At 40.3% G+C, this 20,314-nt stretch overlaps 1 protein-coding gene across 2 annotated transcripts in view; it reads right to left on the bottom strand.

Annotated features, from left to right (window-relative positions):
- Nucleotides 1-20,314, bottom strand: part of Znf704 (zinc finger protein 704) — a 212,722-nt gene that overhangs the window by 34,621 nt on the left and 157,787 nt on the right. For both annotated transcript variants that reach the window (XR_009224250.1, XM_046468230.2), the window contains exons 3-4: nucleotides 12,865-12,968; nucleotides 8,114-8,346 (exon numbers count right to left, since the gene is read on the bottom strand). Coding sequence is in view for 1 of the 2 variants with exons in the window: in XM_046468230.2 (XP_046324186.1) it covers nucleotides 8,114-8,346; nucleotides 12,865-12,968 (337 nt within the window). In the remaining variant the exon portion in view is untranslated. The remainder of the gene's footprint in view (nucleotides 1-8,113; nucleotides 8,347-12,864; nucleotides 12,969-20,314) is intronic.

Here is a 20,314-nt window from a genome sequence, read left to right as displayed (position 1 = left end):
CATTCAAACATATTTGCCAAAAAGGTTACTATTCTGTAGAATTTCAGATTTCCTAGCATGGTTAAGACTTTTTCCCTTTTTTTTTTTTTTTTTTTAGCTGTAATTGAACAGGGGAGGCCCATGTTGATTCCCTGCCTAGTGAGAGCTGAATTACAGATGTTTTTCTCTTTATTCTATGTAGTACGTTTCTTTTCTAACCTTACATACCCTGCACCAGTAACTATATAAAGAAAGTGCAGATCTACCAGAAGAGAATGGGGAATTTGCTACAGGAAAAAATATTGTCTAATTTATGACTTGGGTCATTAACATAGCAATTGGAAGGCCTTTGTGCTGCATTGCAGTCTATAGGGATAGCTAGAGGAAGTTTCTGTGGATCTGGAGACAGTTGCAAATGAGGACTTAGAAACATAATTAGAGATAGTGGGAAGACTAAACTGTTTGGGGGAGGAAGCTCTCCTCAAACCACAGAGAGGCAGCTGTCTTTCTCCTTTCCCCCTTCTTTTTGAACACCCCATCTCACATTTACTATCCCATTGTATCTGAACCTGTCAGAGTTCTGTGCCCATCATTTCCTCATGCATAGATACCTGTCAACTGTAAATCTGGAATTGCCTGTAACTTTGACCCAATTCAATTTTTAGGGAATCTATCTTAAGAATAATTCAAAATGTCTACAAAGATACATGTATCAAGATTCATCATATTGATTATTAGACTTGAGAAAAATTAGAAAGAACCTTAAAGGTGCCAATGGGGGGTGGTTACATTGATGCTGTACAACTGAGTTTTAAGTGGTCTTAAAAGTGAAGTTGTGTGCTGGGGCTGTAGCTCAGTGGCAGAGCACTTGCCCTGCACATGTGAGGCACTGGGTTTGATCCTCAGCACCACATAAAAAAAATAAATAAAGACATGTTGTTCATCTACAACTACAAAAAATTGCTTAATTATTTAAAAAAGGATGTTTGTCTTTTTTTTTTTCTTTTCTCTTCTTTCTTTTGCAGTGCTGGGGACCAAACCCAGGGCCTTGTGCATGCAAGACAAGTGGTCTACCATGGAGCCACATTCCCAGCTCCCAAGGTCGTTCTTGAATCAAAGATGAGGCCCCTTAAATGGCAGTTTAGGACTTTTCAAAGTTCTCTCACTACATCCACTTGAAACCAATACTTTGTCTACAGACAGACTACTAGCTGTTATACTAAAGGAAAGCAAGCCACGGAAGGAGGAGAGCATGAAAAAATAGCTAAATAAACAACACCCAGTTTGCTGCACCAGTCCAAGCTCCCCCAAGAAAGCCAAACCAAGCAAAGCTGCTGGCAGAGTCACAGTGGCCAAGTATGAACAGCCCATCTGTGTTCCAATCCTGGCTTCTCCTCAAGGCTCTAACAGATGTTCACAGAGCTGGAATGTCCGCAAACGCATGGAACAACAGCTGAAAATTCACCCTTAATGGAAAGCACTTCTGCGGAACGCTAGAGCCAACGCCAGCCGACTTTGGGTCTAACAGAACAGTCCTCATCACATCAAGCAGCTGAGAGGATTGAGGAAGGGTGGAGGGAGGGCACCATTGATTGGAACTTCCACACATCTATCTCATTTAACATTTACAACAGCCTCATGAGGAGGTGACTCTCCAGGCAATCATAGCAGACTCCAGAATCTCACATAAGCCTGATATAAGATGCACAGAAGCATCCAGACAAGCTCTTTAAGGACACCCGAGTAGGGAGCTGTGGGCTCCAACGATTGTACAGAACTTTCTAGGCATTCTTTAGCTTTGAGCAGCTTCCAGGCCATCTCTGAGACCAACTGCTTTGGGCTATAAGCTGGTCTCCCTGACCTCTCTGCTCACCCTTCCATTGGTGAGCCTGAATCCAGTTTTTAATCTGGTTCATACTTGGGATATATGAAGTAGCTTCTATTTTCCTGACAAAATCTAGATTGATACACAGGACTATAGGATGACCACTGATGGTCACCTTCAGTTCCAGGAGTAGAATCATGGCTTGATTTTGAAGTATTCTGTGGCATGCTATGGAAAAAGTCCAATTAAGGGTATATTCCAGAAGGCACATTACCACCTAGGCAGCCTGGGGTCAGTATCACATTGCCTTTTCTTAGGCGAATAAGATCTTTCAGTATGTATTCTTAATATAGCTGTCTGTGTGTACATGCTGGAGTGCATGCTGCTATGGACAAGTTTCTCCAGAGTAAATCAGTATCCCTGAGAGATGGAGAGGGTCTAATTATTCTGTGCTGTATTGTACATGCTTCCTCAGCCTGTCTCATAGGAATCTACACCTCTTGGCAGAAGCTTTGATGGCTCTTTCAGGGTCAAGAGGTCTACTCAGACCCTCAGCCTTATGCATGTCACCTTACCTTTGTGGGCTTCCCTCTACCCCCTTTATTTGTAAAATGAGAGGACTAAATATGAGAGGACTGAATGAGATCAGTAGTTTTTTTTTTTTTTTTTAATTTAGTTTTGGGTTTTCAAGGTGTGTGAGGTTAGTGCCAAGTAATGAGTGATTTCAAATGCATGACAAGTATAGATTAGACATCTCCCACCTATATGAACTGTGGCTTAATGCTGTGGTGATGAGTAAATACAAATATAACAAAAAAGATTTTCATAAATGGAATAACACAGAATATATTCTTTCATGTCTGAATATTTTTAAGATTCATTGTTTTGTGTACTGGTAGTTCTTTCCCTTTTATTGTAGTGTAGTATTCTTCTGTGTGAATATACCACAACTTGCTTATTCATTTATCTGTTGATGGATATTTGGGTTGTTTACAGTTTGTGGTTATAATGAATAAAGCTGCTATAAACATTTGTCTACAAGTCTTTCCGTGAGCATGTGTTTTCTTATCTCTTAGGTAAATACATACTCAAGAGTAGAATTGCTGCGTCATATGGTAAGTATATATTTAACTTTGCAAGAAACTGCCAAACTTTTTTTTATAGAGTAGTTATACATTTTATATTACCACCAACAAGGAAGGAGAGCTCCTGTTGACAACACTTGTTATTTTGTAGCCCCAATATACATGCTGTTATGATTCTATGGACTTTAAGTTCTACAATAGGCATCGTTAATCCCCAGTGATGCAAGTCAGATTAGTAGTGGCCTGGTTGGGGGTAGGAGTGCCTATGACCTCTGAGTGGCAAAAGTGGTGCTTGCCTTGAGTGAAGTGATTATTCAGGTGCAGACACTGTTAAAACTCACTGAAATGTATGCTAAAAATAGGTCCTTTTTATTCTATAGAAATTATACCTTAGTAAGAGTGATTTAAAATGATTTCTGTATTAACAAATGGATTCATGAATTAATAGAAATCCCCAGTCATTCCATATATTCTCAATCAATGAATTCTAGAAATGCAATTCATCTTTGGGGACACCTGTACATTTCTAGATAAGATGCAGTGTTCCTTTAATGTAGAAAGGTTGAGGCTGCGTTAGATGATACCGGAAGTCCTTGGAACTCCAATGCTGGGGTCTTAAATACCACACAGCTCGCTATTCTAAGACCTTGTTACTAAAGGCCTACACCTCACTCTTCTTTTCCCTTGGTCCTCTCCATGAGCCAATCAATTCGTTGCCCTGGCTGACAATGCTGTGTCAGCTCAGTGAAATTGCACGGTTGACCCCAAGCTGCTCTTGGGAGCCCCGCGCTCCCAGCAGTTGCCAGCAGTTGGAACAGTGGGTCTATTTCTGGAGCAGCACTTCTTGAGAGAGGCACTCTCTGCTCAAAATTAATGGGTTAGGAATTAACTCAGGGGAGAAACTGGCAACACACTTATTTGCGAGGGTTTTATCAGTTTGTTTTCTTTTTTGGAGCAATCATTCACAATTTAAAGTGATTCATTGCTTTTTGGGTCTGAAAGATTGAAAATGCAGAGTGTGGCAAATGATGAACCCCCCCCCCCACCCCACCCCGTGTACTGCTGTACAGCTGTTATTGAAAGCACCTTATGTTAACTCAGCGCTGTCTTCTCTGATTTGAAATTCTCCTCAATACATAGGTAAAACTGTTCATGGTCAAGATATCTGAAATAAGTGAAAATGAGGAAGGCTGAATCCTGAGTAGGTTTTGTATTACACTCTAATTTCTGCCACTGTCATTGCTATCCTCACTCAGCTTAAGGGGCCTTCCCAGTTGTCAACTGGATAAAAAGGTGAGCAGATTAGTGGCTAACATTTATTGATCTACACATCTCTCATATAATCCTCATAAGAGCCCACAGACATGGTACTACTGTTATCCATATTTTATAGATGAGGAAATTGGGGCTGAGAGAGGCCAAGTGATTTGCTTAAGGTCACAGAAATACTGGAGTTGTCATGCCACTTTCAGAAGGCACAGAATCCAGAACCTGACAGAATAAGGAGTCAGGTATGGAAAGGAGCACATAAATAACTATCAGCACTTTGGGTTTTCTATGGGTCTTTCAGAATTGAAGGTTAACTCTTAGCTTTCCATTGAATTTGTTTTCAAGGTAATCAGTAGCTGTATTTAGGGTTACTGCATCACCCTGTGGTCATGACAGGAATTGCAACTCCCCAAAGTCTCAGAGCCCTGGCTCACAGGTCCCCATCTGAAATCTCAAAGGAAAAATTCTGCTAGAACTGGCCAGGAAAAAGTTGGCTGACTCACCTACAGAGCCAGGAGAACAGCCTTTCCCTTCACACATTCTCCCTCCCTTGGCTGCAGGTCCTCTTAAGAGGAACGGATGCTTCAGGAGGAAGTAAATTCCCCAGGAGGTAGCCTGAGTTCCTTTCTCTGAACCTTCTGCACCCTGCTCCTACCTTGCCATGTAGCTTTGTTTGATTATTTCCCCTCCATGTTGTTTTCCTCTGTGGGCAGAGGGAAATGTTGATCCTTCAAATTAATCTGCCTGCAGAGTTTCCTCTTTGTTCTTTCAGCTAAGCTGATCTTGTTTTTGCCATGTTATAAGCTATACAAACTTGGACAATTCATGTAACATCAAGGAGCCTCCTCTGTAAAATGGGATAAGGGTATACCAAAGATTTTTGGTGTGATAAAATGAAACGCTACATTTAAAAGTATTTGGTAAACTGTAACTAAAAATAAACATGTAACAAAACATGAAATGTGATTATTAGAAAATGTATCTCTTAGTCATAGTAAGAGGCAATGCCTTATCTGCGCTGTGCACTGAGTATTAATTTTTTTTACATAAAGTGGAACACAGATCTCCAGAAGAGGCAGTAAGTGTATGCTCTGGGGAGAGATGGGAGGAGGGATTAGGCAGCTTCCATAACCACAAGTCATTCTCAGACATAGGGAATTCCTCCTGCTTTGTTAAAAGTCCTACAAGGTCTGTTAAAATGTCGCCTCATCCCAGAACTATACTCACATTTGACCTTTGTGAATGTCTCCAGAGAGGTGTGATTAATACCTGTTCATCTGTTTTACAGATGAAGAGGCTGATGATCAGAGAGGGAAGGAGATTTTCTTAGGTTCTCAGGGTAGTGAAGTTCAGTTTAGAAAATGGAATTTTTAGCTTTCTGATGAGGGCATGTTAATTTATCATATATCATATTACTTCTTTGTAACACAGAACATACAGCTTCTCAACTTTTTTTTTGACAATAAGCCACAGTAAGAAACACATTTTTGCAGTCTACACTCACACACAAATATAGGACTGAAATGAAAACATCCTGACCCTTATACATAGTACATTCTAGTTTGTCCTATTAATTAAAGAGTACTTATTCACAACTCATCAAATCAATTCACAACCTATTAGGGAATTAAGACTTGCAATTTGGAAGAACCTGATCTAGAAAGTTCTCAATTTCCACAGGATATATGATTGTTACAACTGATCATGGTTTCAAATGAATATTATGAATCTGAGTAAATACACAGGAATATAAATTGATCTCAGAGAGTTCCACCAGCTAGGACATGTTGTCTAGTTCAAGCAAATTAATATGCTTAACTCTTAGAAAATGTAATTTTAAATGCTTTGAAATCACTGTATTAGTTACTTTGTTCTACCACATCGTTATGACAGTATTGATCATGTACCATTATTATTGCCTCTGGACACTTCACTTCCTATCCACTTAATTTTCAACACTTGAAGGAAGGAGCTAAACTTTATTCTCAGGACATGAAGCATTTTGCCTGATGGGTACCCCATAAAAGTTGGTTCACTAAATAAATTTTTAAAAAACCAATGGTAACACTTTCCTGCTATTTTCACTATTAAAAGTAATTTTAAGGGCTGGGGTTGTAGCTCAGTGGTTGAGCGCTTCCCTCGTATGCATGAGGCACTGGATTCTATCCTCAGCACCACATTAAAAAAAAAAAAATATATATTGGAAAAAAAGTAATTTTAAGTCCAAAAGACCAAGACAACAACTTGATCCATGTAAAATCCTACAATTAAAAATCAGATCAATTCCTATCGAATTGAGGGAAAATTCATAAAGAAGGAAGGATAAACATGGTTCTCACTTTTTTCATTCAGACCTCCTTACAGAGGAGGCCTGTGCCCTTCAACTAAATGTCATCTTGTACTGAAGCTGCTTTTCTTTTCCTTTGGGGACTTGACTATTCCCTAATTTAGCTGAAACTTGCAGATCTTCAATACAAGTGACCAAATGCAACCAAAATGCAATGCAAGAGTATAAAGTGTGGCTCAGTGGATACCTTAGAAACTAAGTTTATGACAGCTCTCAGCAATGCACTTTGAAAGCACTGGTGGTTCTCTGTGCTGTGAGTCCTTGCACTGATGAGAGTCAGGACTACACTCTCAGATACCTCCAGAGAGAAACCTGGGCAGCTCAAACAGTAGACAAAACTTCAGGTCCCAGCTACTGTCCTGCCAGGAGGTACCCTTGGATGCAAGTGCCAGTGCTCTCTCTGACTGGTCAATGAGACCTAGCATCCCCAGGGCCCACAGGATGCCAGAATGACTCCACTGCTACATGATAAACTAGGGTGCAATGACAACTCTTTAGGCCTTTGCCTCTGGGAACGACAGAAGGTTACACTGATGTCCTCTTATCTGAACCAAAAAAGCTGGCCCTTATTGGCCCTTTTACACAGCCAGAGACAGTTCCTGTACCACCTCCACTGCCACACATGCTGAGCAACGCTGAGAGATGCCAGAGGGAAGGGGTTGGACCAATGCCATCTCTTGTTTGCCTTTTGGAAATGAATCAGGGAGGAAAAAAAGGTATGTATTGTACTCCTTAAGGCTTTGCCCTGGATTTTTGTGGACAGTCATTAATAATGACACTACTGATACAGATTTAAAAACAAATATATAAAACCAGCTTCTTATTGACATGATAACTTAAAATAATATGATGTCAAAATGTTTTCCACATTTAGCTGTATGCTTCTGTTATTCCATGAAATAGAAATGCTTCTGAAAAAAAAACTGTGAGCAAAATTAATAATTTAAATGTAGCTGAAGAGAATGAAAAGAATATGAGCTTTATGTTCAGGAAGATCTGGGTTTGATTAGGGGCTCTGGCCCATTCCAACAGGGGCAATTAAATGTATGAATTCCCTGATGCCCAAATTCCATAGGCTTACCATACAGGACTGCAGCGAGGACTAAATAAAAATGTAACCAATTAACTTATTTTATTGATTAATTAGACCTCCTTTTAAATTTTTGTTTAGTGGTGATTTTCAGTAAGTAAAATGTGCATATGTTTTATGTCAGCTTTCAAGTATATTTCACATCTGGTTGTACAAAAATGAGATACAAAGTATTCTTCCTAACAATCCTTCAGGGATGATTGAAGCAGGGAAGAGAAAAAGATATTAACAAATTTTTTTTTTTTTTTACGATATGAAAAAATTATTCTCACGAGGAGAGTGAACTAATTAACAAATGACGTTTAAGTCCGTTTTCTAATTTCAAATACCGGTAAGACCTAGAAGATGGGGCATGTAACATATCAATATTTCAGTTATTTTTGTCTTTAATTGAGACGAGTTTACTTAGAAACTTCTAAGTCCATTAAAGGGGAAGGTAGTCTGCTTGTGGTTATGCGAAGGAAGGCGAGATTAGCACCCTGACCATGCTCAGAGTGTCCCTCCGGCGGCACACCCACCTTTCTTTTCCTGGGAATGGGCTCATCAAAGAGCAGGTTGCTGGCCTCCGCCTCGTCAATGCCATCGTCTGGCTGTGCGGGACTGCGGAAGGGCTTGAAGCTGTCGGCGGACAGCGGTGGCGACGGTGTGGACGGGTTGGACTGGTCGCTGGGGGCGCTCCAGCTCCAGTAGCCGCTGCTGCTGGTACTGGAGGGCACGCAGCCGCCCTCTTTCCAGGATCCGCTGAGGCCCTCTGCAGGCACACAAACGCAAGTCAGTGGGGCTGCTCCGCGGGGCCAGGTGCCTTAGCCATCCCGCTCAGTAATTTACAACAGGTGGGTATGTAAGTTTGTATCCTATTTGTATATCCTCCCTCCCCCAGTCAATTATACTTTATAAACATTTAGTTATTTTAATCATGTGATGAAACAGGTTTTTCTGAGTTCTCTGATGGGCAGCACTAGTTCCTTGGGATTGTGTGAAAAAAAAAAGAGATTTTCTTGTTCATGAAGTTTGGGGAGCTCTGGGTTTGTTTGACTGCAGTATATCTGGGAGGGATATTATTTACAGAATTCTCCCAAATTATTTGGTCACACAGTCCCCCACCCCCCACCCCATCCCAATTTTTTTAAGAAGGAAGGACTCATTAAATTGTTGATTTTAGGAATACATTATAGGAAGTCAGTTTATGATTTAAGACTCTAAAAGAAATAATTATTTTTGGATAGTTACCTAAAGCCATTTCTCAAGCTGTCAAATAATAGTGCCTTACATTCTAAGTGTGTTTTACATCTTACAAAGTGCACTGGCATCCTAAGTGTTGTGGCACTTGCCTGTAATCCCAGCATCTTGGGAGGCTGAGTCAGGAGGATTACATGTTCCCAGGCAGCCTTAGCAATTTAGAGAGATCCTGTCTCAGAATAAAAAATAAAAAGGACTGGGAGTGTAGCTCAGTGGTAAAGCCCCACTGGGTTCAATCACCAGTTCCAATCAATCACCACCAAAGCTCACTGGCACTGTTACATCTGCCTCTCAGAGGAAAGGTTTTCCCAATCTTACAGACTCTGAGGCAGCAGGAAGTTAAATGACTTGCCACTTGACTAGTAAGTGTGATCCTGGTGGGTCTGGGGCTCAAGCCCTAGTCTGTCCCCCTTGCCCTTGATTTAATAAGTGCATGTGAATCCTATGAATGTCCTATATTTTCTCTGGCAAACTGGGATCAGGTAAGAATTGGCAATAATAAGTGATAAGATTGGTGTTTAATTTTACCTTTCCTCTTGTGGTGGAAAACACTATGGGAAGGTTTTGCTAATGGAGAGGGTGTTTTTAATCACCGAAGGTTTGCTTTACTTCTCAAAATGCCCAATCTTAATTAGCAGTTGTATGAATTCTACTTTCTTTCTGGATAACTTCTCTTCCATATTTATGTGCATTTTGAATATATTAAAACCATACTATTTTAACTACAAGGAGGAAAAAAAATCCCCAAATGCCTCATTAAAAAAATACTATTAATGTCTGTATAATTAGTAATGAAGTCAAGACTAGCATTCATGGAGAAACTCAACTACCTTATCTAATTATAGAATTTCCAGCATATACCTTAACTATGTCAAGCAAAAAGTTTAGTTAAAGGCATGATGTTTTAAAATGAAAATGAAGTGGCCCAGTTCATTATAACCAGGTGCCAGAATTAAATGGTCATTTACAGAGGCTCACACCCTGCCAGCAGAAAAGCCAAATTATCATCTCACTCCCTATATTCTAACAGACTGATAACCGTAGTGGAGTGGAGCTGCCTTTTATCATCAAGAAAGCTCCATTCAGGATAACAGCACGTCAAGGGGAGCCCATGGACAGCCATAGGTGATGTTGCTTAGTGTGAAAACCTCACTTGGAAAGCCCAGGTGGCTAATAAACACACCCCAGTATGCACTTGTACAAGAGAATCAAGTTCATGGTGCTAGATGTGTAATCACGTTAAGTGTGAGGAATTGAATTCATTTTGAGAACTATTAATACAGTTGTGATTACATTGCTTCACATCAATGCCAAAAGTTAATTTGCTTATCGGTGAGTGATATTTCCTTTAGGAAAACTATTAAATCCGAAGGAAAAAGTGATACAGAATTGAATTTTTCAGAACAAATCAGAACTGATTCACTGTTTTCTTACTGGGCAGTTGTCTCCATATCTTATACAAGTGTTTGCCAAGAATGCAGACAGGCACTGCTGGACTCACACCCTCTTTGCAGACCCACCTCTTGATAGAATGATTCTTGTCAGGCAACGAAAGGATCACAACAGTTTCCAAAAATTCACTGATATACAATAACTCTGGAGAACATTTTTTTGATTCCTAAAAATGAATGCTTATTTAGAAATGTGTTTCTTGTTGCAGACTAAATGAGAGATATCAGACAATTTGGGGTTAGTAGTTGAGTAGGTATTTTTTAAACCATAAACGAACACCGAGTTACTCTATTACTATGCTAACAAAAGTTTGCATTGAAGGATCAAAAGGTTTATTTTAATTCTAACCTTTAAATACAAAGGAGCACTAAAAATATTCTCTATTAAAAAAAATCCAATGGTAAAAATAATGATTAATTTAGAATATATCTTTTTTTCTCATAAAGGATTCCACCTTTTCCCCTAAAATATATTTTGGGGGTGCCTCTAGTTTTGCTCTTAGTATAATACTTCTTTTCCTGTACTGAGAGACTGAAAAGGTAAATCAGGATACTTTTTTGCCAAGAGGCCCCCCAGAGAGAAGTCATTTCATTGAACCAACAGGAGAGGCCAGCCTAATCTCAAGAGAACCTGGCCTCCTCCAGTACCTAAGTAAGGGGAGTCACTCAGGTTACAGTAAATCAAGCTGCTGGGCATTTACTAACTCCGATATTTGAATTCCCAGCATCTTAATAGTTCTTTCCACTTCTAATGGGGTTGGAATAGATTTGGATGAGGACTGACTGGATGTTCCACAAATTTATATGAACACCTCAGGTTTACAACCAAACTGTATGTGAACCATAGCTCAATCTCACGATTGACTATGCTGGTTTTCCCGTCACTATTAAATACCATTTGGGGGACTCAGAATGTTACATTTTGGCGAACAGAAATCTGGCTTCCTCCCATGGGGAGTACTCTGTGAATGTTCTTGTCAGAGCTCCCAGTGACATTTTCCTGATGCAGAATGCAGTCCTTTTTATGCTTGACCCTTGGAAGCATTGGACATCTCTTCTTGAAACATGCTCTTCCATGAAACTTCACTCTCCTGATTTTTCTCTACCTCTCTGGTCACTCCTCTCTGGTCAATCCTCTTCCTGGGCTGTCTCCTCTGCCAGTTTTTACATGATGGCAGCCTCATCATGGGGCTTGCCTCTATACAGTTCTCTCAAGAGAGAACTGTGTGTTAACCGTGTGTTGACTCACCGCTTCAACACATTACATTCTAATTCTATACCAACAGTGCAGATCTCACTCCCAAGGCTACACCCCGATCTTCACCAGCTGTTGCCTGTGCAGTGATCTTAGGCTGTCCCAGACACGCTTCAAATTAGACCTATCATCTTCAGCAAAACCATCTCTTACCCTAAACGTTCACCAATAAATCCATTTCTCTGCCTTTGTTCCTTATCCCTTGCTGAAGCACACCATCTGCCTGGAAGTCATCTCTGACACATCTTGTCCTTCATCCTCTCTGTTGATTCTCCATTATTTCACTTTTTCAATTGTGTCCCATTCAGTTGCACTGTGAACACCAAGGTTCTGGCCACCTATGTGTATTGTATGGCTTATTATTATTTTTCTGTAATCCTGACCCTATCTTTTTGCTCTCTGAATACTTAGTAGCTCTTATAGTCTCAGTATAAAGTCCACACTGCTAGCCAGGTAGCATGACCCATCATGGTAAAGCTCCTGGTTCATCTATCCAACTCCATTGCCCACTGCCTGTCCTCCTGATTTATCATGCTGTATTTTATGTTGCAAAATTATTATATTATCATTAAGAGAGCAGGATCTTCAATCAGAAAGATAGGGACAGAATTTCAGTTCTGCCATTTACAAGCCAATTAATCCCTATGCACCTCAGTTCACTCATCTGTAAAACAGTGATAACAACATCACATAGAATTGTTGGAGAATTACACGAGATAAAGTAAGCATAGCACTTGGCACACAGTAAGTGCTCAATAAATAAATGTTACCATTAATGTGGCTATGTTTGATAGTCTGTTTTCCCAAAGAGATTGTGTACTATCTGGAAGTGTGGACACTATTTTCCAATGATGTATTCAAATCATCCAGATGGAATCTGATAAATATAAAATTAATGAGTGGACTAAATAATCCTGTTTGATTCAGGAGTCTGGAATAATGCTTTAAAATAATATTTAGTCTTTACTGAGTTCTTTAATCCAACTACCTCCCCATCAAACAGAAATAATGCTAGGGAAAATAACTTTATTAGGCCAATCTTTATTTACCTGGGAAAAAGGAACCCAAGTACTGCAAAGAAATGTTCTGGAAAACACAGCAGAAAACAGGTGATGATGTGTAAATGTGAGGTGAATGGGTGCAGGACAAGACGCAGTGGGGTTTTGGGGAAGATGTGGAGGAGGCCAATAGCCCTGGGGTCTCTATTTCTTTTGTATTTTTCTCTCCTTCATGATCAATTGTTCACTTGAGGAAGGAGAATCTTTAGAGAGAGGCCCTGTCATTGGTGGCAAGGACACTTCCTAAGCCCACACCTTAGGCTTACCATTTGGCCGCACAGGAGGACTTCGAACCAAAGGGCTGGTTGACAAGCTGGTAAGTACCATCGCTGCTGTCACCTTGTCCATGTCCAGTTCCTCTGAAGATTTCCTGTAAGACAGGATGGGGAACTGTTAACTGTGTCACTCTGAATCCACTGTGGGCTAGGCCACCCCATTTACTTTTTTTTTTTTAATCCTCATGAAAATCATTTTATGGATGAAGAAGCTGAAGGCCAAGAGGTTAAATGACTCAGTCAAAGTCATACATATGAAGAAGAGAAGGATTCTTTCATTTGTTGTTCATCTCACAACACTTATTGAGAGTGCTGATGGGCTAGGCACAAGTGACACCTGGTGAACAGGGGACAAGGTTCTTGCCTTCATGGATCTCATAGGCTGGCGGGAAGAAACACAATCACTAGTAGGTAAACCCACCAAAAGGAACAAAATAACATCTGACACTGGCAGGCTGTACGAAGGGAGGACCTGAACGTGACTGTGGGTGGGCTGCACTTAAGGTGGTCAGAAAATGCCTCTCTGAGGAGGTGACACATGAGGTGAAGTGTGGAGGCCAGAAGGAGCTGGTCCTGAGGTGATGTGCACGCCGAGAAGAAGCATCAGCCCATGTGGAGGTGAAGCCGCAAGAAGGTACGTGGCAAGTCACAGCGTGACCCATCAGTGAGAAGGGGAGACTGGTGCAGAGCTGGTCATGCATGTGTGGTCTGGTGGCCGAGGTGGTGTTTCAACTTTATTTTAAGTGGAATGGGAAGTCACTGGAAGAAATTTTAGCAGGCCTACTGACACAAGATGACTCATATTTGTAAAGTAATACCTGAGCTGCCATATGAAGAATGGACGTTAGGGGAAGCAGAATAGAAAAGGGAGAGCAGTTAGGAAATGATTGCTAGGAGTTTAGATGAGAGAAAGTGGTGATGTGGACCAGGGTAGGAAAAGTAGCAGGAGACCTGGTGGGTCTGGCTGCTGCACTGGGTAGGGAGATGAGCAAATGGGAGAGACTGGATGGTTTCACTTGTTGGCTTGAGCATTAGCTCATCTCATTTACTGAGATGAGACAGGAGGAGAAATGCAATAGGGGTGTTTAAACTTCAATTTTGTTTTCTTTTTTACACTCTGCTAGAGGAAGAATAGGTCACAGAAATAGTTACTATGTTGTTAAAGAGAAGATCCCCTAGTAATCATTCTCTGAGATAAAGAGGTGGCTCTAGTTCATTGATTTTGGTCAGTTAACCCTGAATAAAGTTTTGTAAGGTAATGGTCATGGTGGTCAGACTCAGCTTGTTTATGCCAATTTCAATAAGACAGTTAAAACCGAGGGGCAAAAATTTTGTAGTACATTGACATCAAATAAATTATACCACTTCCTGAGAGACGAACATTTTCCAATTAGGGAAGAATTGAAGAAGCACAATCGAGGATTAATAAGCCATATCCGAAAATGAAGTCTCACTTCAGCAAATGTGGCTTTCATTCACAGGTGTGCTGTATAATTTATAAAACCAAAGAACTTTTAGAACTTCATACCATTGCATTACAACACAGTAGTGGAGAGAAATTCTTAAAACTGAAGAAAATAAAGTGGTTCCCAAATGGAGAAGCTGCTCAATTAATTTCATCAAGTTACAAAAATCATTCCAGGTTGGCTCTCTGATATCCACCTGGATACTAAATTATTCAGCAAAGCCTACTCTTTCAACTCAAGGTACCAAAAGATGGAAAGCTTTGAAATTTTCCTTTATAATTCTTCTCAAAGCACCTTATGCTCTTTCTCAGGGAACTGTTGCATGAAAAGACAAATTACTTGTTTCAGATGCTGGCAATTGAATATACTTCTCTAAAGCGAACTTGAGAGAGCACAGTGAAATTCCCTTCACAGAAGTTTGAGAGACAATTTCATACACTTAAGAGGAAGGAAACCCTGCTCATTTATCTGGCATATGATTTAAGATTTTCTAGTAGTTGCAATTTATGACATCCTGCTACTTGTGAGTGCAGGTGATACCAGTTTCCTGCAGCAATGAAATCTCTTGAAATGGTACCAGGGAAAGAATGGAAAGCACCTTCAGGTAATTCTGACTGTTTTGTTGGCTCAGTTTCTCATGCAGTCCTGGTCACAGAGGGAAGGAAAAAGCTGGGGACCTTGAAGGAGAAAGGCTCACTAGATGGACTGCTATATAGAGCATTGGGCTTCTCCAGCTCCAAGTTCACAACAGCGTGAAGTACACTGTCGCAGGTACTTCCATCGGTAATTCCAAGACTAGGTTATAGGAGCTGCTGACTTCTCTGTTCAACCATCTCTTATTCTCTAACAAAAGGTTTGAGAACCAGGATGTGAGACTCTGGTGCAGGGGAAAGACATGATTTTGTAAGGAGACATGCTTCTTGCTTTCTCCCCTGATTCCTAAAGGGACTTGCTGGACAGGCCTGCCTTTTCCCTCTTGTACATTTTCGTTTTAGGGACCTTTTCTTCCCTCCTTCCTCAATTTGCTTGGGATCTTTTCTTGATTTTCTACATATAAGGTAAACATTTTTATTTTAGCGGTCTGATAAAATTTAAAAGCTGGTTTATGTGGGTTTTTTAAAATATGAAGATCAGTGGGGGAATGCATCATTATAAAATACGCATTTCTTCTGCATTGTCAAAATCTATCATTACATTTAATAATTATTAAGTATTATAAAGCAGATTTTCAATGAAGAATGAAAAGAAGAATAAACATTAGTGTAATCAGAGTGCGTGTCTATATGAAGTACCTTTAAGTTTCCCAATGCATTGGTGGCCACTAACAACAACAACAACAAAATCAAAGGAATACATGGCTAATGACCCAGATAAACTGTGTTTCTTAGGGAGTATTTTAACTGTGCTACATGAAATGTACCACATGATATGGCCTTCTGCTGAGTTGTATATTTGTTTTTATCTTTGTTTAATTTCTTTTGGTACAGTACTATCTAATTACTGATTAATTGGTGCTTCAAATTCAAATCCTTATAATTAAACATGAAGAGATGATATACAAAGTAGAATTTGTTTCACTTTGAGAAAACTGCTGTAAAGGCCTTCTGGTAAATTTAGAATTGTTGAACAGAAAGACACTAGAAGTGATATTAAATATTCTCTCCTAATCTGAAATTAAATTTAAATCTACTATTGAAAACTTCATTGATCACATAGTTTTATTAAAGGCTGAGACCTTTTCAATTAATCTTTCCTTCTTGAACATTATGGAAATTCATATTTGAAAATTTATTTTCCTTTTTTTAAAAAATTCTTTTTAGTCATGGTACAACTCCAGATTACACCTTGACATAATCACAAAAGCATGGCACCCAACCCACCCTGATTCAGTCCCAAGCACTCTCCCCAACCCTCCCTCCACTCCACCAATCCCTCTTCAATCCATTTACAGTTTTCGTTTTTTAAAATTAGTGTCTTGTGGACACATCCATGCATGCACATATGGAAGTTAAGTCACATCCATTCCAATGTTCTTCCCTTTTCCTGTCCCTTCTTTTTTTCTCAATCCCCCTCATCTACTCTACTGATCTTTCCTCTATTTTGATGAACAACTTCCCTTTTTCTTTTTTTTTTTGTACTGGGAATTGAACCCAGGGTTGTTTAACCACTGAGCCACATCCCCAGTCCCCCACTGTTTTTTTTTGTTTGTTGTTTGTTTACATTTTATTTAACAGGGTCTCACTGAGTTGCTAAGTTGGGGAGGCTGGCTTTGAACTTGCAATCATCCTCAGTCACTCGGAATGCAGGTGTGCACCACCATGCCTGGTTCCACTTGTTTTTTCCTTTCTTGTTTTTTTTTTTAAAAAATTAAAAAATATATATACATTTTTACCCCTCCCCCTATTTTGGATTAGCTCCTGAATATCAGAGAAGACTTTCAACCTTTGACTTTCTGGGACTGAGTTATTATTTTAAAATAATAGTAATACTGATTATCACTCTTCATGCCATTTGTCTCCAAGCTGACCTGGCTTCCATGAATGAGCAGGATTTCATGAGGGGAGGTCAATGTGGGGAGGGAAGCAGGCCACCTTGGCTCGCTCAGAGACTGTGTAGGATTCTCATGAGAAGGAGTGTTGGGGAGGTGGTGGTAGGGAGACCAAGCCTGGGCGTGGTCTCAGGAACTCATGTTTCACACCGAGTGGTTTCTTGTATTGTAAGAAGAGAAAAGGCACTAAACATACAGGAACCTTGGAGAGAGATGATCAATTTTTTATTTTAGAAATATGTCAAAAAGAAAATGTAATAGAAAGGGAAACCAAAGGCAGGTTATTCGCCTGAGTAAAGTCTCAATTCAAACTCAAAAGGATCAGACTACAAGGGACACAACAGATTCTATTCAGGCTGATAACAGGTTTCTTTTAAGGATGTGTTCTGGTCCTCTCCAGGAGAGGCAGTGAAGGCAATGGTTCAAACTGCAGCTCTGGCGGTTTTTCAACATGGCGGCGGGCGCGGTGAGATCAAGTCTCTGACCTCTTCAGCTGCGCGGGCATAGGGAGTCGTAAATTGTCTAAATGCTGTTTGCTCAGGATCACTAGGCAATGCTGAGCTGACGTGGATCGGGGGCGAACAGTCTGGGCCCCTCAGAACACACGCACCGAGCCCGGATCAGCTGCATTCAAGTTCGCCTGCTTCTCGTGACTTAGCACTAACGATCCCGCTGAAATAACTGGTCGGCCCGTCTGAACTTACAGAGGTAAAAGCCAACAGAGCCTTCATAGGCAGTGGCCACAGGATTGAAACGGGGCTTGGGAAAGACAGTCAGGACCCACCTGTTGCATTGGTCACCCGGCAAAGGGAACGAACGGTCACCATTTGCACGGGATACCACCATGGCAGAGAACTGACGTCACGGGCGGAGGAGATAACTTCATTGAAACCAGCGCGACAGGTGTGTAATCCCCTAGCCATCTCTCTCCACACAGCGGGGAAACCTTAAGGGCCCCTCCCAGCTCTCCTGTGAGCGCGATAGCCAGACCAAGGGAATCAGGAGTGGCGCGGGACTCGCGGCGCAGAACTCCCGGCTACCGCTCCCACCAGTGCTGACAACTGAGGTCTCTTGCACCAGCTACCGGGGGCGTGGCTACAGGAGGGCTAGCAAATTTGCTGGGGGTTCTCAGCCCCAAGCTCTACAAACTTAGGGTCTGAGGGAGGCAAACATGGAGAGTGTGCCCAGGCATTCATGAAAACAGGGCTCCCAGGAGCAGCAGACCTGGCGTGTAGCCAGTATTGTGGTGAGCGTCACAGGTGAGCGGGGCCTGGCTTGAGGAAACACAAGAGAAGGCCCTAGGCAGTCAGGATTGGCGACCCGCCCAGTCTAGGAGAAAGAGCTGCTGCACAGTGAATGGTTCCCACCTATTGAGAGGAGAAGATTGGCCCAGTGGGCACAGCTCCACCTACTGGAAGAGAAGTTAATTGAACTCTATGACTGCATTTATTATTATTATTATTATTTTCTTTTTCTTTCATTTTCATTTTTTTTGTTGTTGTTCTTTAACTTTTTTAAAATGCTTTTAATTTTTTTAATTCATTTATTTTATTATTATTATTTTTTAAATTTTAATTTTCATTTTTTATTATTATTATTTAAAAAATTTTTTTTCTTTCTTTCTTTATTTTCTATTTTTTTCTTTTGTCTTTTCATTTCTTTTCAATTTTCTTATTCCCCCTTCCTTGAATTCTACCTGCCTACTCTCATTCTCTTTAGTGACTTCTTCCCTTCCCTTCTAATATCTTTCCTCCCAAGCATCAAATAAATTTATAAGAGTAAACAGTAACTCAGCAGTCAAACAGTACAAGAAGTAACATGAGCAGCATAAAAAAGCAAGGAAGAAAAGGAGTACAAACAATGAAGGACAGCCTAAATAATCAGGAGGACCTAGAGTCAGCAGAACAATGGTCATATAAAGAACTCAAGGAATACCTTAGACAGATGGAATGGAACCTTAAAGAGGATATGAGACAGCAAATCCAAACAGTGAAAGAACACATTGAAAATGAATTACATAAACAGATAAAAGAAGAAGTTAAGCATCTTTATCAGGAGATAGAGATTATAAAAAAAAATCAAACAATAATTCTATAAATGAAGGAAACGATAAACCAAATTGAAAACTCAATTGAGAGTATCACTAACAGAGTGGAGCAAGTAGAAGCCAGAACGTCAGATAATGAAGACAAAATATATCATCTTGAAAAGAGCCTAGCCAACTCAGAAAGGCTGGTAAAAAATCACGAGAAAAACATCCAAGAGATATGGGATAACATAAAAAAACCAAACTTACGAGTCATCGGGATAGAGGAAGGTACAGAGATTCAAACCAAGGGAATGAGTAACCTGCTGAATGAAATAATTACAGAAAACTTTCCAGAAATAAAAAAGGAAATGAATATACAAATTGTAGATGCATACAGGACACCGAGCACAGAAAATCACAGTAGACCAACGCCAAGACACATTGTTATGAAGATATCCAATATACAGAACAAAGAGAAAATATTAAAAGCTACAAGAGAAAGGAGGCAGATTACATTCAGGGGTAAACCAATAAGGTTAACAACGGATTTTGCATCACAGACACTGAAAGCGAGAAGATCCTGGAACAACGTATTTCAAACACTGAAAGACAATGGATGCCAACCAAGAATTCTGTATCCAGCAAAATTAAGCTTCAGGTACGACAACGAAATAAAAATCTTTCATGATAAATAAAAGCTAAAAGAATTTGCAGCCAGAAAACCAGCATTGCAAAGCATCTTGAGCAAAACACTACACGAGGAAGAAATGAAAAACAATAACCAAAACCATCAGTGGGAAGTGCCTCTGTAAAGACAGAGGGCAGGGGGAAAGCTAATCATGGAGAAACAAACTAAATTAAAAAAAAAGAAGATAAATAATCAAACATGGCTGGAAGTATAAACCATATATCAATAGTAACTCTAAACGTTAATGGCTTAAACTCTCCAATAAAGCGACATAGGCTGGTAACATGGATTAAAAAAACAAGTCCAACAATATGCTGCCTCCAGGAGACACATCTGATTGGAAAAGACATACACAGGCTGAAGGTGAAAGGTTGGGAAAAAATATACCACACACACGGTCCTCGTAAGCAAGCAGAGGTGGCCATTCTCATATCGAATAAAATCGACTTCAAGACTAAGTTAATCAAAAGGGATAAGGAAGGACATTATATACTGTTAAAAGGAACCATTCACCAACAAGACATAACAATTATCAATATTTATGCACCAAATAATGGTGCTGCGACGTTCATAAAACAAATTCTCCTCAAGTTCAAGAATCAAATAGACCACAACACAATAATTATGGGTGGGCTGGGGATGTGGCTCAAGTGGTAGCACGCTCGCCTGGCATGCGTGCGGCCCGGGTTCGATCCTCAGCACCACATACA

The sequence above is a fragment of the Marmota monax genome, unplaced genomic scaffold (genome assembly GCF_021218885.2).
Source record: "Marmota monax isolate L192 unplaced genomic scaffold, Marmota_monax_Labrador192_F-V1.1 WCK01_AAM20220418_F8-fsc00115, whole genome shotgun sequence".
Taxonomy (NCBI): domain Eukaryota; kingdom Metazoa; phylum Chordata; class Mammalia; order Rodentia; family Sciuridae; genus Marmota; species Marmota monax.
The sequence above is the reverse complement of the archived record's forward strand: the minus strand, read 5'-3'. Positions and strand labels throughout refer to the sequence as shown.